General features: G+C 33.2%; 1 protein-coding gene across 2 annotated transcripts; it reads left to right on the forward strand.

The window, feature by feature from the left end:
• Positions 1-1,635: 1,635 nt before the first annotated feature.
• On the forward strand, positions 1,636-16,417 carry LOC149483309 (serine protease persephone-like). 2 transcript variants are annotated; one of them, XM_089702314.1, is made up of 12 exons: positions 1,636-1,852; positions 2,021-2,152; positions 2,528-2,606; positions 2,794-2,948; positions 3,808-3,834; positions 3,945-4,036; positions 5,593-5,702; positions 7,385-7,528; positions 8,249-8,364; positions 8,525-8,575; positions 9,293-9,450; positions 14,884-16,417. In XM_089702314.1, the coding sequence occupies exons 2-12, from the start codon at positions 2,095-2,097 to the stop codon at positions 15,049-15,051; spliced, it is 1,158 nt and encodes a 385-aa protein (XP_089558440.1). In that variant the 5' UTR covers positions 1,636-1,852; positions 2,021-2,094; the 3' UTR covers positions 15,052-16,417. The 2 variants fall into 2 exon arrangements, with proteins under 2 accessions (XP_089558440.1, XP_089558441.1); XM_089702315.1 differs by lacking the exon at positions 8,525-8,575 and having other exon boundaries at positions 1,658-1,852.
• The last annotated feature ends 1,570 nt before the right edge of the window (positions 16,418-17,987 follow it).

Consider the following 17,987-nt stretch of genomic DNA (forward strand, 5'->3'; position numbering starts at 1 on the left):
TCTTCGCAATTGATGAATAATTTTTAGAAATTTGTCTAAAAAATCTTCGAACATGTCGAAAAAGCCGCTGCGATCACAAGCAAGAGGTGTTGTTTACAATGTGTATAGAAAAATATTCGATGAAGAAGGGTCAAAAACATTACAATTTTCAATTTTGAAGATTTTATTGGTAAATTTGACTTACCCGTTTTGATACTTTAAATTAAAAATATTATAAGTAGGAACCTATAGTATTGTTTGTTGATTACAATAATTTTATGAAAACTTATTACAGGAGTTGCCAATACGGCTATTCGTCAAGTCCAAGCTGTCCAAGTCAACTTTATAATGTGTGTATCTGTTAATATTTACGAAAATAAACATAGTTTTATTTTATTTTATAAAAAATTATAAGCAATCTAGTTTTGATCTGCATTATCATTACATCCATATTTTGACATGGCATAATGATAATGATATATACAAATATAGGTATGTGTAAATAATAATATGTATTACATAAATAAAACTAATATGACTGTATATTATACATGTAAATATGTACCTACATAATATTAAGTGGATATCTCATTATGTAATGTGACTAATGATATTGAGGACAAAATAAAAAAATAAGCAGTATCAAGATCTATCAGTCCATTTTCCCTAGGATTGCACACTCAAAATTTTGATTTCCCAAATTGCCATCAGATTCCGGTTTACCTGTAGCTAACATAAAGGAATATTAATTTATTAAAGCATTTCAATGCTTCGTTTCATCAGTTCAAGTAACATTGTTCAGTGTGGACGCACACTAAGTGTGCGTCCACACTGAATGCGCGGTGGCGGCGGCCTAGGCGGGCGCGACGAGCGGGCGCTCGCGGTGGCCACACCGACACGCGAGCTCAAGTAGCGGTTCGACGTTTTTCGGGTGTTGCAAACTTTGGACGATTTGCTATTTTTACTGGACAGTCCGATTTTGAGATGAGATCATTATAGAAGTTGTACACGAAATAAATAAAACAGAGGAATAACGGGTGAATCTTATATGAAGAATTGAGATTATACCCTACAAAATTACTGTGGTGTATATAAGTGTTTTAGATTGAATCGCACTTATAAATAAAGAAGTTTCACTTCAACAATTAAGTATTTACCGCTATTTTACGAAAAACAATAAAGGATATAATATAAGAAGTCGAGCGACAAGACCGAACTGGTTTGATACCCCCGCCGTCCGCGCATTGGGTCGCTTGCTGACTAGGCCCGTAGTGTGGCCAGAACGCGCGGATAGGAGAGTTTGAAAACTACGCGCGCTGGCTCGCTCATAACCGTCGCACTAGGCTTCCGCCATAGTCATTTCAATGTGGACGCAAAGGCGCGTTTCATACGTTTGATATTTCGCGCCCGCCGTCGCAACCGCGCTAGGCTCGCAGTGTGGACCTGCACGTAGAGTGGCAACTCCAGACATTTTTCAACAATATCTAGCCGACCTGTCAATTGTCAAATTTAGTTAACACGTTCACCACTGTAGGGTAGGACTTCTTTTAACAGTACTTCACATTAATATTCTATCGTACGCTTATTTAATCATTGCATTGGGGTGTTTCTGGGTGTTTCAGAAGATAATTTATTACTGGATTGACATTAGCAAGATAATAAGGGTCTGAGATTTTAAAAATGAAATGTCATTGTCAGTCTTAAGCAGTGACATGACGATGACAGATATTATAATAGTGACCTGTGGTCTGTGCTGTGGTCGCTTGTCAACACTCAGCATTCGGATTTTGGCTCCAAAGTTTAAAACACGACTGTCGTCATTCTTGTGATATTTAATTTGTTAAAATAAAACAGTGTAACATATAAAATCATAGTGAGTGTAATTTTTCTACTCTAAAGTATTACTAGCCTAGATGTCAAAGAAATAATACCTATTAAATTATATGAAAAGCTTACCTACAAAAGATGTAAAGACTTCAATAATTTGAGACCGGTTTTGGTAGTATAAGTTGATAACCAATCTATTTTTGTTTCATTGTAGGAAAACCCCGAAGAGTTTATGTGATTCGTTAAGAAGTTGATATTCAAATGTTTAGCGAAGTAAAAAGTTAAAAGATGCATCACTTATTGAGTTTATTATTTGTGTTTCTAATAGTTGTGGTTGCTGGGGATGGTAAGTTAAATGTTTTATTTTGATAAATTGCTAATGCGTAACTAAATTTAAGTTAAGTCTAAAGCTTTTATTTACTTATTTGAAATTGACAATTTGTCCACAATTTTTTTAGTTTTTAAAATTGTCATTGTCCTGTTAATTTATAAGACGAACGAAGAAAGGTTGAACTAAATTCGAAGGGATACCTCCCTTCGAATTTCTTGAGGACCAGGACATGAATGTGACATACTTTTAATCTTTAAAATTAAGATAAAATAAAATTACGAATCTGGCACAGCCGGGGCAGACAGTTTGTTATCTGATAAAAGAATAAATTACTGAATTTTATACTTTCTAATAATTTAAAGACTATTCTTTTTCACTTTTCCTTTTTAGTTGGTGACCGGTGTAGACCTAATAACGAAGTAACTGTAGGTGTTTGCAAACTAGTTACTGAATGTTTCGAGGCTATAAGGTCAGTGAGATATTGATTTTATTATCATCTTAAAATTTATCAACAAGCTTATTACGCATTATATAATATTTAATATAGTGATGCATATATTGCATATTCAAATTATTGCAGCATTAAACACATCTTTTAATTATTTCATACAATTGATTTTGACATTTTAATGATAATGTGAATATTAAATTAACAGGGCAATACAGGAACGTGAATCCCATAATTTTCAAAGATGTGGGTTTAGCGGTCTTACCGAAATTGTATGTTGTCCGAGTGATAGATACACATTACTTCATAAAACAACACCAAAACCTGTACAGACTTCAACCGTATTGACAGAAAAAAAGTTTGGTAATGTATAATTATTTTTATGTTTTATCAATACTCAAAACTCAAACATTTATTTCAAACTCAAACATTTATTAGACTTCTTCTAGAAGCACTTTTGAAACGTCATAGGTACATATTTTTAACATTTACCACCGATTCGGAAAGCAGTATCTACGGAGAAGAATCGGCAAGAAACTCCATAGTTGCTCTTTTTAATCATGTCAGTTTTACAAATTAATTTTACAAAAATAGTTGGGGTACTTAGAAATTTAACCTTAAATAATTTATCTTCAATATGTACTACTTATTCTATTATGAATTCTTTATTGTCCTACCTTAAAAATATACAAGTTGGTGAAGTTTGCACTAAAAAGTATTCATTACATCTGCTTTGTCAAAAATAGGCCATGGTCTTTGTTCAATTTGTTATCTTATTAATGTTTTTATTTACCAATATGAAAAATAAATTACACATGACAGAAATAGGTCAGCATTATCAATGAGTTATGAATCATTTTCTTTTCACCTAGAATCTAAATGCAAATAATATCTTGAAAATATACATACAAATTATTTATTAAAACAGCCTGAATTTTTTTGTAAAATTATACTTGGTAGCTAAAACAAAAAACTACTAGCACTACTAAGGGCCGATTTTTCAATGCTTGGATAAAACTTATCTGTCCAATAAAGTATTACACGATAATATTAAAATGTCCAGTAAACTGTAAAATACGGGCAATTAGAATACGTTTTTAAAATGGTAGTTTTATACATTATTCGACGAATAAGTTTTATCCAAGCATTGAAAAATCGGCCCTAAATAGTAAATACTGCTACCAACTATTCAAAAGTAATTAATGTAACTTAATTTTTTTAGGTGGCAATGTCAGGATTTCAGACATTGGTATGTATTGAATAATATAAAAATTAATAATTTATGATTACAATATAAATCGTGCATGCAACATATTTATTAACATGTCAATATACACTTGCATTGTTTGGTTTTTCCAGAGTGTCAAAAGATTGTTGATTCAAGTTTACCACCACTGGGACTACATATAATTGGTGGTGAAACAGCATCAAATGGGGAATTCCCTCACATGGTAATAAAATTTTCCTCATAATTTACTAAAATCATAAATCCCTTATGATAACGTCATGCGACATGTAGGAATTCCCTTGCGACTTTACGTTACGATAAATCATTAAACATTACACAATTTTTTGTTAAAATGTTTACAAAATGAACAACAATGAAATACTTACGATATTTATATCTATTAACTGTATTAAGGAAATTTTTGAATTCTAAAAATTTTGATACTAACTAAGTAGGTAATTTATTTTTTATATGGTTTTAAAAAAAAATTGGTCAAGAGTCTTATTGCTCAAGTAAATTTGAGTATGTTTACAATAATTTACATACCTACTAGCAAGCCATTGGGATTTGAAAACATTGTTTCATATAAGTATTATTGTCTATTTGTATACTCATGGGATTGCAATAGGTAAATTTGTTTTACACGTTTAAAAGGCGTTTAAATTGTGAGGGCACATTTGTTTCTATATTTGTTATTTATTAGAATTTTTTTGAAAGAATGTTTATTGTAAAAATTACTTGCCATATAAAACTATTGGGTCTTCGAATTTATGCCCTTTTTGATTTTTTTAAACAATGGGATTTTCCTTGCTTTTATATAGGTATATTTTTATCGTATACGTCGCAAATGTATAAGCAATAACAATAAACACTTGATTAATTAATCTATTTGTATGCAACTCATATCATCATATTTTTGTTGCATATCAATCGATGCGTACTTTTAGTAGTAGGTACTAGGTATACTTAGTATATTATTGGAAAGTAAATTATATTTCCACTAGTCCTCCTCACCTCCTTAAAATTTTAGGGCTGTGACCGTGTCTGTATGATGTACATATATTTTTACTAGGTTTTTATTACAATGGAAGGATCTTGATAGGTTAAGTTAAGTTGATTTATGTATTATAATTATATATGAATATGTATTTATATTTTTCCTCATTGATAGAAGAGCCTTATAATACGTATTATATAAGTTTATATCTAGCAATTAACATACATTTCAACAATATCTCTATCTATAAGCAACATTTATTTTGTGTGTTTATAATATGTAAGTCAGGGTGTCCCACTGTTGGTATACTTACTAAGCTCAAAGGAGGTTATAAATTATAATACGCTGAGTACGTAAAAAATACTTATAAAATTCCAGACGCAGTTTTTTTTCAAATAGATGAAATCTTAAAACTCTATGTGTACATCCATAACAAGTAACCCGCCCAGCTTTGTTACCAGCACGTGACCTATCGTTTAAGATTATGTTTTCATAGACAAAATGCCCACATTAGCGAAGCGGTATATGCCGGCTGCGCAAAGCTAGAGAAGAAAACATGGATTTTCAGGAAAAATGTAGCAAAAATTTTTTGATGTAATTTAAAATTTTGATGTTAAATTATTTTTTACGTGATCAGTATATGCAAAACTACAAGTCCCTTCGCGCTTAGTATACCAATAGTGGGACACCCTGTATATGATATGTTATATTAAATATAATTTTAACATTAACATCCTCTTCATACATTTTGCGAATAATAATTATAAATTTTCTGATTCCAGGCAGCTTTGGGATATGACACGGCCGAGGGCTTGAAGTTCCAGTGTGGTGGATCCCTTATATCCGACCAGTATATTCTCACAGCTGCTCACTGCGTCGAAACCTTGGACGAGTAAATATAATAATATCTTTCTGTATATATATAAAAGAAACTCGTGTTTACACCACGAAAGTTTCAACTGAACAATCTCTATGGTTTTTAATGTTTTTGCTACTTAGAGCTACAACATGATAATAATTAGTTATTGAATTTTCACAGTTGGCTAGTCTCTATGGAGATTACACGTCAAAGCCAGAATTCGGTTAAGGAAATTATTTCTGTGTATATTCGAGTTGTCTAATGTCTTAAAATACGTAAAAAATAAACGACCGCTACCGAAAAAATGTATGAATTTGTGTATTGATGGCCTTTTAAAACTCGTTCTTTACCATTGAGATAATATTACTACGTATGGAGGAGACACCACGAACAAAATCTGTGCGCCATTTTTTTGCTCTAACTAAGTTTTAAAAATTATTATTTAGTTAGGTACTTAACGATGAAAGTTATTCCTTTGCACTTTTCCGTATTATTTGTATTATTTGTGCAATATCGTAACACACACGAAGGCATGTTTGATGCGTTTCACTTTAAAACCATTAAAAAATACCGCTCAACATACGTCACATGACGTATGTTGAGTGGAACATAAGTGATGTAGGCGGTGTCGTCTCCTATTAATATTATCTCAATGTTCTTTACGAATGCATCTTGATGTGATCTTGATTACGTCATCTATTTTGTTCGCATAATATGCATGACGTGATAAATTTATATAATAATATTTCAAATTATGTTCATATATTATTGGTCATAAATGAATTGTGATAATGTTTCCTTATTCAAAACTGCCATTTGCATATACAATAATTAATATTGTTTACAAAGGAATATGTGCCTTGACTTGATTGATCCATTATATTATTATCCCGACGTTTCGTCAGCTTCCCCGTGAGCACCCTCGCTGTTAAGTATTCGAAACGTTGGTTTAAAAAATATAATAAGTCGCGTTTAAAATCCACTTTTTTTTATAAATAACACAAGAAAAAATGACCTTAATATGAATGGCCTTATAGGCTATATAATATATATGTCGTGGCCATATCGTAGATTTGCTCATTTCATGAAATGGCCAACATAGTTTGATCAGATCGTTAAATCGTCAACGTTTCACGATTTGGTCATCGACATTTGGCCAGATCGTATAAAATATCTTAGAGAGTCCATAAAACATTAAAAAATTCAGAATATTTTAAGAACTTGTTTATTGTCATTTAAGTTAGTGCCGCGGTAGCGCCGGCGAATACCAGAAGCGAATGGTTTTTTCAATAGAAAACAGTTAGGTTAGGTTAGGTTAGACTTTAATAAACAACACACGAGCCGAGCGAGCAAAGCGAGCGTGCCGCGGCAGCGGCCGGCGAGTGCCAGAAGTGAATCGCTTTTTAAAAAAGAAACAAAAATGGTCGCATTTCGTGAAATGGCCATCACGTTTGGCCGTCGATCTGGCCAAATGTTGATGACCAAATCGTGAAACGTTGACGATTTAACGATCTGTCCAAACTAAATTGGCCATTTCATGAAATGAGCAAATCTACGATATGGCCACGACATATATATCAACACGCTAAGATCAACAGGAGCGGAGCCACGAGGGTGAAACCGCGGAGCGCAGCTAGTTACAAATAAAAAATAATTGCATGTTTGTCGAGTTTTATCCTCCTCTCCGATTAATAACATCAAATTAAAATTCGCAGCGTAAAGCCCAGCATTGCTCGTTTGGGCGTAGTGGACATTGGAGAGAACTCGTTCAATCCAGAAACGGACGTGAACGTATCAAATATAATAGTGCACCCGCAGTATGGAAGGAAAAATAAATATAACGACATTGCTCTTCTTCGGTAAGTGATAATGATTATTGATTATAGGTCATCGATGTTGTATAATATCTGTATCTTTATTTATTTATTATATTTAATTGGCACTGAAGTGAAGAATCTTTTATTACAGTTGAGTTCTTATTCGTAAAAGATAACATGCCTTGTAATCTTTTATTTGATTCTAAGATTTGATCCTTTTGAGCAGCTCTTTCAAATGGTGCTATAATATTGTGAATAATTTATGTTATATATATAATTATGATTTTTGACGTGACAACGTCTTATAATTCGATAGAGCCGGCTGCACGCACGAAAAAACATGACTCATGCGGCGTTACCTCGCTCTGAGGCGTTCCATGTAAGGCTTGAAGTGCAAGCGAGAGCGCGGAACGAGCGACAAAGAAGCACAATCGGACGTTGTCACGTTCAACTATCGTCAGTAAAACGACTTTACAGACAACCAATTTTTTTAACTAAAATCAAGCCAGAGCCAGGGTCGATGATATTTCATAAATTATATGTCCCGTGCCTTGTGTTATTTTTAACAAGCTGTGTCGTGTGGATTCAAGTTTGAATATATATTTCTTTTTTAGTAAAATCAAAAAGGACCACATCCAATAATGAATTATTTTATATCAAACATTTTTTTTATTCTTATAAATGACCGCTCAATTTCACCCTGTAAATATAAATAATGTTAAATCAAGGCAATAATACCTATTAATTATTATTTTCTTTCAGGTTGGATAGACGCGTATCTCTATCGTCCAATTTAAATCCAGTCTGTTTATATACACAGGAGGATAACCCCAAAGTAGCTTTGACTATCACCGGCTGGGGAAAAACAAGCACTTCGCGTATGTTTTTTTTTGTACATATTTCTTGTAGATACCTACTTATTCTACTTACTATATCTTTTTTACTAATATTATAAAGGTGTCATGAAAAAGCTTAATATTTATTTTTTTCTTTTTTCCTAATATTATTTAAAGGTGTAAAATTTGTATTGTGGTGTAGGTTCTTGGACCAGACTGATTAACCTAAATTTAACTATCCGCCCAACCTTTGGTAAGTCTACTAAAATGTATGTTACATATCAATTTTGAATTAATTATATACATTTTTAAGAATATTTTATAATAGAGGAAAATACAGTTTAGCAAAAAATAAGTTTTTTTTTTCATGCATGTCAATAAAATGGTATCAAACACAAATTTTACTTCAAAATAATTGTATATTATCTATTTCAATAGTTAATAATAATGATTACGGAAACATAAACGTAACTTTTTTTTAAGGCATAAAATTGAAATTATTGAAGAAGAATTTACCCTTTGTTCGGTGGATACTTACTTTACGCTCTCTTTTTTGATGTACTAACATACTTGGATAATAGTTTGCTAACGGTATTTGTTTGTGTATGGATTTAATTTGTTACTAAGTATTAGACTAATTTTGAATATATTTTTATAATAAAAAAATTCGCGTTTTTCTGATGAAATACATCCGTAAACAGCACAATATCTAACCATTTTCTACGAAAAACGATAATCACAAATCCAAAATAATAAAATTACTTTAAGTCAATTTGATTAATGTTGTCAATCTTCGTTGCGTATCGTCCCTGTAGAAAAATGTGGACCATTTTTAGACTGATCGTGCGGGGTGAGGTAAGTTTAATTTTGGCGGGAGGCGGAGAGTGTCCGTTCTGTAGCGTTTAGCTACTATTATGTATTCTGTGGCAATAGCTTAAATTTTTTTTCTATAATTTTTGAATACATGCAGGCGACACGAACAGCGCGCTGCTGCTGAAGGCGAACGTGACGGTGGTGGAGACGAGCAAGTGCAGCGCGCTGTACGGCACGTGGCGCCGGCTGCCCGACGGCATCGCGCGCACGCAGATCTGCGCCGGCGACGAGCAGGGCCGCTTCGACACGTGCCAGGTACTCCTCGTCCTACTAATGTTATATTATCAACTAGCTTCCGCCCGCGACTCCGTCCGCGTGGAAAAATTAAGATTTATTTATTTCTACGTATTTTTCCGGGATAAAAAGTATGTATCCTATGTTATGCCCAGGATAATAAGGTATAATTATACCAAGTTTCATCGAAATCGAACCGTTAGTTTTTACGTGATGCCTTCACATACAGACAGACAGACAGACAGACAAAAATTTTTTTAATCACATATTTGGGTTTGGTATCGATCCAGTAACACCCCCTGCTATTTATTTTTTCAATATTTTCAATGTACAGAATTGACCCTTCTACAGATTTATTATATGTATATTGTATAGACTAGATTACCGGGCATTATTAAAGCGCTTTATAGTCCGGGATACATCGCCCATTTTTGCAAGTGATTACTATCAAGCTAATTTTTCGTGAGTAGCTTTATTTTGATGAGATGCCCAATAATTTCATGTACGAAACTCTCGATTGTGGTAGCTTACAGAGGTAACAAGGATAAAAATTTTTGATTTGACGGTTCTCAAATATTTATTACGCAATTTGTAGGACAATATGTCTGTTGAATTATATAAGTATTTAAATAAGTGAAAATAAAAAATCAGCTGGTTAGTAATCATTTATGATGACTTCGTTATCGATACACATTGGAAAGGGGGACTCTTTGATCAAACCATAGATTTTGTAGGACAAATATTTTTTCGAATAATTTAGATAATTATCTTGAGATAGAACAAAAAAAAACATTCAGTTAGTAATTAATATTTGAGAACCATCAAATCAAAATATTTTATCCTTGTTTCCTCTGGTAGCTACCACAATCGAGAGTTTTGTACATGAAATTATTGGGCATCTCATCAAAATAAAGCTACTCACGAAAAATTAGCTTGATAGTAATCACTTGCAAAAATGGGCGATGTATCCCGGACTATTATCTAAAACTCTTATAAATTATATACTAAAACATTCCTCTTGGTGATTCAAGATTTCTATATATGTATAATAAAAACCGCATCAAAATCCGTTGCGTAATTTTAAAGATTTAAGCATACTTAGGAACAGAGAAAGCGACTTTGTTTTATACAGGGTGTCTCAAAAGAAAGTTTATATTTTGTGGATGAATAAAAAAAAAGTAAGCGGTGTATTGAAAAGCGGTTTATTAATTATTAAAGTGCATAATATGGGAATTTATTTCTTAAAAATAATATCGTCCAAATGCAGTCCACGGCACTCATTTAATCGAACAGTAAAATAGGCTATTTGACAAGGTTTTGAAAACTGTCTCAAATTATTAAGATACGTTTAATCCATCAGTCCTCGGAATCACAGACACAATAGAAAATCTATTGTGTCGCGCCCCGATCGGGGCTTACGGTGGTCAATGGGTTAAAGAGCACACAAAACACATGTTTCTTAATTTTTTGTAGTTATTCATTGAGAAAATGGAAAATAAAAACATGATATTCAAATATGCCGCCAAAACACAATTTTGAAGAATATGGCGTCTCGCGACCATGGTGACGTCACAGCGGCGTAAACATCAACTTGCTCCTAGTACTTATTGTTCGTTTTTGTTTTAATTATAGTATAATTAAGTTAATCTGTTTAAAAAACAGAAAATGAGTTCTTATAGGTGGTGTGAAGTTCCTGGATGCAGAAATACAACTATTAAAACCCCTGACGTACTATTTATATGTGCTCCAAAAGATATAAAAATGCGTAGAAAGCGGTTGCAGTTAGCTCGCAGAAATCCAAGTGATACCTATTAGATATTGTGATACAATTAAAACAGTTTTTTTTTGTGAAGTCCACTTCGATGTAAGGTATGGTGTTGAATACCTAGTAGGCAGTTTATTTTATTTGCAATACATAGTATAAATCGTCTCATTACTTACCTGCTTAAGGTAAGATAATGATATACATATAAATTGATGATGACGTGTTTGTATTGATATTGAAAATAATCAATACAAACACGTCAATCCTATAAACTGGATGGCTGAAATGAAAAACAAAGGGCATAACCTAAAAAATGTATACTTCATAATTATTGTGCAATTGTGATTCCTGTTTGTAGGTACATTTAACTAAAAAGGTACCTACCTAATGAATGACGATTGAAATATTAACTTACGTAGCTGTTTTCACATTTCTCAATTCAGGAGCGTAAAAATCTGGGTTGTTTTTAAAGAACATGCCAATAATTATAGCGTCCACTTAAAGGTAGATATTTCTACTGTCTGCTTTTTCGAAATAAGGTTCCATGACAAACAAAAATAACACATAAAGAACAAAACTGATTACAGACACCTTGAATCACAAGAAATAAGTTATACTTACAAGAAACAAAACCAAAAGCGAAATTCAGCAACGACGTGAGTAAACGTTGGAATCACTTGTTATTTACGCCGCTGTGACGTCATGGCAGATGCAGCCAATCATGGATGTTTTCGGTCACGTGGTAATTTTAAAAAATATGATGTTTTTTCTCGACGATTTATAAATAAATAAGTTATTATTTATATCATTTATTAATTTAAATCGCTTCAAAAACCTTATATTTATATGGATTACACAAAAAAGTAATTTATTTTTTATACTGTCAAATAGCCTATTTATGACAGCTCGGCAGGTAGACACAGTGATGGCTGCCATTTCGTGCTGGATATTTTCTTTTAAATGCTCTAGAGAAGTTGGTTTGTTGGTATACACTTTAGATTTAAGATACCCCCACAAGAAATTATCGAGAATAGAAATTAGCGAGGGATTATTGGCCCTTACTTTTTCGAAGACGAAAGGGGGCGTGCAGTTACAGTAAATTCAGAGCGATGGTAGACGAGTTTTTAGTGCCTGCACTGCAAAACTTTCCTGGCTATAACCAGAGAACATGGTTGCAGCAAGACGGAGCTACATCACACACATCCAATATGTCTTTACCTCGAATTCATGAAATTTTTCCGGGAAAATTGATCTCTAGGAGAGGTGATATAAATTGGCCTCCACGCAGCCCTGATTTACTCCCATGGACTTTTTCTTGTGGGGGTATCTTAAATCTAAAGTGTATGCCAAAAACCCGCAATTTCTCTAGTGCATTTAAAAGAAAATATCCGACACGAAATGGCAGCCATCACTGTGTCGTCCTGCCGAGCTGTCATAAATAATTTTACTGTTCGATTAAATGAGTGCCGTGAACGCAATGGACTTCATTTGGACGATATTATTTTTAATAAATAAATTCCCATATTATGCACTAAAATAATTAATAAACATTTTTTCAATACACCGCTTACTTTTTTTTTATTCATTCACAAAATATAAACTTTCTTTTGAGACACCCTGTACTATGTAGTGATGCGAAAGTTTGTGAGGATGGATGTATGTGTATGTATGTTTGTTACTCTTTCACGCAAATACTATTGAACCGATTACAATGAAATTAAGCACACATATAGAGGGTAATCGGTTCAGTAGTTTTTACGTGAAAGAGTAACAAACATCCATACATCCATACATCCATACAAACTTTCGCCTTTATAATAGTATTAAGATGTTAATGTGCGCAACCGAGCTTTATTTTTTATACAAAAAGATTTTTGAAGTGAAACTTCTTTATCGGAGTTGGAAAAAAATGTAGTGTAACATTTTTTCGTTACGCGCCATCTTTTTCATATCCCTACCACGGGTGATTCGACGTATTTCTGTAAAGTTGCATAGGGTCAACCGGGGCAAATGCAACTAAAAAATAACAAGTTTCAAGTTTGATCGGTTGCAGTTATCTCCTTTTATATTTGGTCATTTATTTGACCCATTTAGTGATTTTTGTATTTATTCAAGATTATTTTCAACCAATCAAGCAATACAGTAGTCTTATAAATAACTGGTAGTGAGAATATTTCCTAAAATTGGTAGAAAAAGTTACATTAACCCCTAGTCGGGGGTAAATGCAACTAACTGCCATAGCTCTTCTTCTATTTCATATAAAACAACGAATATAGAATATATTTATGAGATTTCATGTTATTCATAGGATTTTGAACTGGATTACCGTGTAGCAAGGACGAGTTTTCAGGAAAAATCTTATTTTTCTGATTGTGGGGCAAATGCAACTATTTGTTAGAGAATTAGTGTGGGGAATGCAAAAAACTTATTCATCGATATATTTTTATTATTCTATATATATGTATATATACAATAACGTTATCTATACAATAACGTTGCGATCGTAGATGGCGCCGCATTATTTAGAGGAAAAACTCATGTACCTACTTTGATTTACCACTTTAAATCGCAACAAAAAAAAATTACAGTGTACTACCTACTAAGTCAATTTTAGTTTTTGGTCAGAACAAATAATATTCTTTGTGTTAAATATTGTTAAAAACGTAAACCAAACAAAATACGTTTATTAGTTAATCAACCGTTTACTAAAAATTACTTGAACAATCACTATCCTACCTATCGTTTTTAGTTACTTATATTCTTTAACCACGCTTTTTTATCTAATTTGAATTTTACTTATGAACCCGTCTCTGGGTATAATATCGAAGAAATAATCGATGGTTCTTCTTTAATTAATCATAAAGAAAGTATATTTTGACTACCAAGAAGGATACATAATAAAAATATCGACACTGTCACATCACTAGTGTTTTTAGTTTCATACAAAAATATAAGGGGCTATTGTAACTAACCTCACAGTTGCAATAACCCCACAGTGAAATTTTCATGAGGCAAATGTAACTGCATCAATAACACAAAATAGAGTCAACTAACGCACTAAAAATATAAATGAAATAAGCTTAACGGCTTGTGATAATCGTGTCCAATCAAAAACACCTGCAAAAAATCACTCCTAAACAATTTTTTTGTCTGCAAAACTCGACACCTGTTTTTACGCACACCAACTTCAAAATAGCGGTTTGACATAATGGCCTATCAATCAAATAGTTTTCATCGTAGGGACACCATCTATTACTTGTAAGATTTATTAGTCGTTGAGTTATTGAATCATAGGTGGCGATTTATTACAACAACTCTAATAAATTAGTTATGATAACTAGTTGCCATAGCCCCATAGTTGCATTTGCCCCGGTTGACCCTATATGTAGTAACTTAGTAAATTATTTTTTGAAAAATAAGGTCATAAAGAAGTTTCACTTACGTGTGTACACTAGTACACGCACACATTTTTAACGTGATAACGTTTTTAAAATCGTTTTAGTCGGGTGACATGTTCAGAAACTTGTGTCACACCAAAACCTCACGAGCGCGATCGCAGGTATAACAGAGAGACGGACCGATCTCCCGTCTCATCTCGAGCGCTGCCACCAATAAGACGTTATCACGTAAACATCTCGATCGTAAACCTACTTTACAAACAACCAATTTTTTATTTGACCTGACACTAGGGTGACTCGGGCGGGCCGCTGCAAGCGCTGACGAGCCCGGACGGGCAGTACCGGCTGGTCGGCGTGACGTCGTTCGGGCGCGGCTGCGCGTCCACCGTGCCCGGCGTGTACACGCGCGTGGCCAGCTACCTCGACTGGATCGAGGGCGTCGTGTGGCCGCGCCGCTGAGCGCACGCCACACCCCGGACACTCCACACTAAATTATCGTTTTGACAGTCACACTGTAGAGCCTGCAAATGTGTGTGTTAACGCTTTAGGGTTCGCACATTAATTGTGACTGGCGTAAAGAAATTCGCGTTTTTCTGATGAAATACATCTCGTAAACAGCACAATATCTAACCATTTTCTACGAAAAACGATAATCACAAATCCAAAATAATAAAATTACTTTAAATCAATTTGATTAATGTTGTCGATCTTCGTTGCGTATCGTCCTTACGGAAAAATGCGGGCCATCTAATAGACTGATCGTACGGGGTGAGGTAAGTGTTTAATTTTGGCGGGAGGTGGAGAGTGTCCGTTCTGTAACGTTTAGCTATTATGTATTCTGTGCCCGCGCACCGACCCGCCCGGCAACGTGCAGTGTGTCAACCCCACCGCACTGCGCAGTGTGTAAACACGACTTAGCCGCGCAGGGTGTAAACCTTACTTCTTGAAAAAAAATTACTCGTCCGTGCAGTGTGGAGATTGCTCATTGCATACTCATTTATGGGTAGAGAACCGTCTCTGTCATAAAGTCTCCCAACGGCAATCGCCTTAATATTTTGAATTTTTGTTTTTAATCCAAAGTTGGATACTTTCTCATCCTCTCGTACGAGACAGCTGTCCCCGCATCTACCCTCGTATGTTGCTCAAGTAGAAAATGCGTTAAAATTGTGACCTTATTAATTTATTACACAGATTTCCCATAGGTGATAAGACATACTAGTGTGGAGATAATATATGGATCAGTTGCATAACCTGTATATTTTGTTATTATAAAATAATACAAAATATGTAGTAATGTCATTTTTTACTCACATACTCACGTCATATGTACTCTGTAGAATAACACAAAACAAAAAAAAAACAATAAAGTGACATGGCGAGAATATTAATCTCTTCAATTGATCTATAAAATCACTTAAAACCTGAAGAAACAGAAATGCGGCTGCATTTCTGTATAATATGCACGTGTTTGAAATAACTGTTTAAAAATAGTAACAATTCTAAAATAATTTCATGAGAACTATAAATTATGTAATATGCAAGACTAAAGTTGATAATATTATATTGTTTTTGTAGATGTTATCTACTTGATTATTTTGAATAATTTTCATTATTTTATAAAGCAAACTAGATTAATATTGTATAATGAAGAAAATCAATAAAAGTAATTAAAATTTATTGATAAATCATAAATTTATCATATACCTAACTATGTACATACATATTAAAAAATATAATCATTACCAAGATCAAATAATAGCTAATAATGCTAGTCATTGAATAAATAATTATTGGAAAGCTCTCTATCTAATAAATACTTTTTTTTACAAATGGTTTTTTAATTTATCCATATTTCCTTTGACATTTTCATTTCTCCTTATTTTTTTTTCATTTTCTCTTGTAACCTTGTAACTCTCCCTATAAATTTACAATATGTATACCAAGCTTACCACAGACAACAGTCATAGTAGTATTTTGAGTTATTAAAAAAAGGCAAATATATTGTGCTACAAGGATCTTTTGGCATGTGTTGAAATTCAGAAATAATGTAGTAACCTGTGTGTAAAACATTTTATGATGGTGCATTTACATCAAACAAGCGAATGCACATTCTAACCCCACTATGTTAAATTATTTTAACGTAAACAGGCATAGAGCATTCTTTCGTTGTTCTAAGTGCATTCTAAAAGATTCTATGCAATGTTCCAATACTCAACAACACTGAATACGAGTTTTCGTTTACACAAACGATCACGAAATAATGCTGTTGCTCTATCTAGCTCATATACATTTGATGTAAATGCACCGTGATACATTGTCGATTGTGTTGTTTGATGCAGTTATATTTCCCTACTAGCAGCTCCGCGCGGTTTCACTCCATTGGCTCCACTCCTGTAGGTCGTAGCGTGGTGATATATTATAGCCTTCCTCGATAAATGAGCTATCTAAGACCGAAAGAATTTTTCAAATCGGACCAGTAGTTCCCGAGATTAGCGCGTTAAAACAAACAAACAAACCCTTCAGCTTTATAATATTAGTATAGATTTACAATAATAATTTGACTTGAGCCAATTCAAAGGCTCTATACATATACATAAATATTAATAATTATCTTAAAAAAATAAGAACTTTTCTAAAAAAATGAAGATTATCTTAATAGGTTCATTTCTTCTTCCTAATTCATTTCCCTGAAACATGAGATTTTTCCATTGGGAAAATCATATTTCTCACCCACCCCTCTTAGTCCGGGATCCATCGCCCATTTTTGCAAGTGATTACTATCAAGCTAATTTTTCGTGAGTAGCTTTATTTTGATGAGATGCCCAATAATTTCATGTACGAAACTCTCGATTGTGGTAGCTACCAGAGGAAACAAGGATAAAATATTTTGATTTGATGGTTCTCAAATATTAATTACTAACTGAATGTTTTTTTTTGTTCAATCTCAAGATAATTATCTAAATTATTCAAAAAAATATTTGTCCTACAAAATCTATGGTTTGATCAAAGAGTCCCCCTTTCCAATGTGTATCGATAACGAAGTCATCATAAATGATTATTAACCAGCTGATTTTTTATTTTCACTTATTTAATACTTATATAATTCAACAGACATATTGTCCTACAAATTGCGTAATAAATATTTGAGAACCGTCAAATCAAAAAATTTTATCCTTGTTACCTCTGTAAGCTACCACAATCGAGAGTTTCGTACATGAAATTATTGGGCATCTCATCAAAATAAAGCTACTCACGAAAAATTAGCTTGATAGTAATCACTTGCAAAAATGGGCGATGGATCCCGGACTATCTGACAACGGCATCGAACAGAAAATGTATCCTTATAATGACCCACTACTTTGAATTGAGAACATTGACAAATAATTATACAGAAA

This window comes from Colias philodice, chromosome 13, assembly GCF_061535455.1.
Source record: "Colias philodice isolate Cphi_HAF_F1 chromosome 13, ilColPhil1 Martin Lab GWU primary, whole genome shotgun sequence".
NCBI classification, from domain to species: domain Eukaryota; kingdom Metazoa; phylum Arthropoda; class Insecta; order Lepidoptera; family Pieridae; genus Colias; species Colias philodice.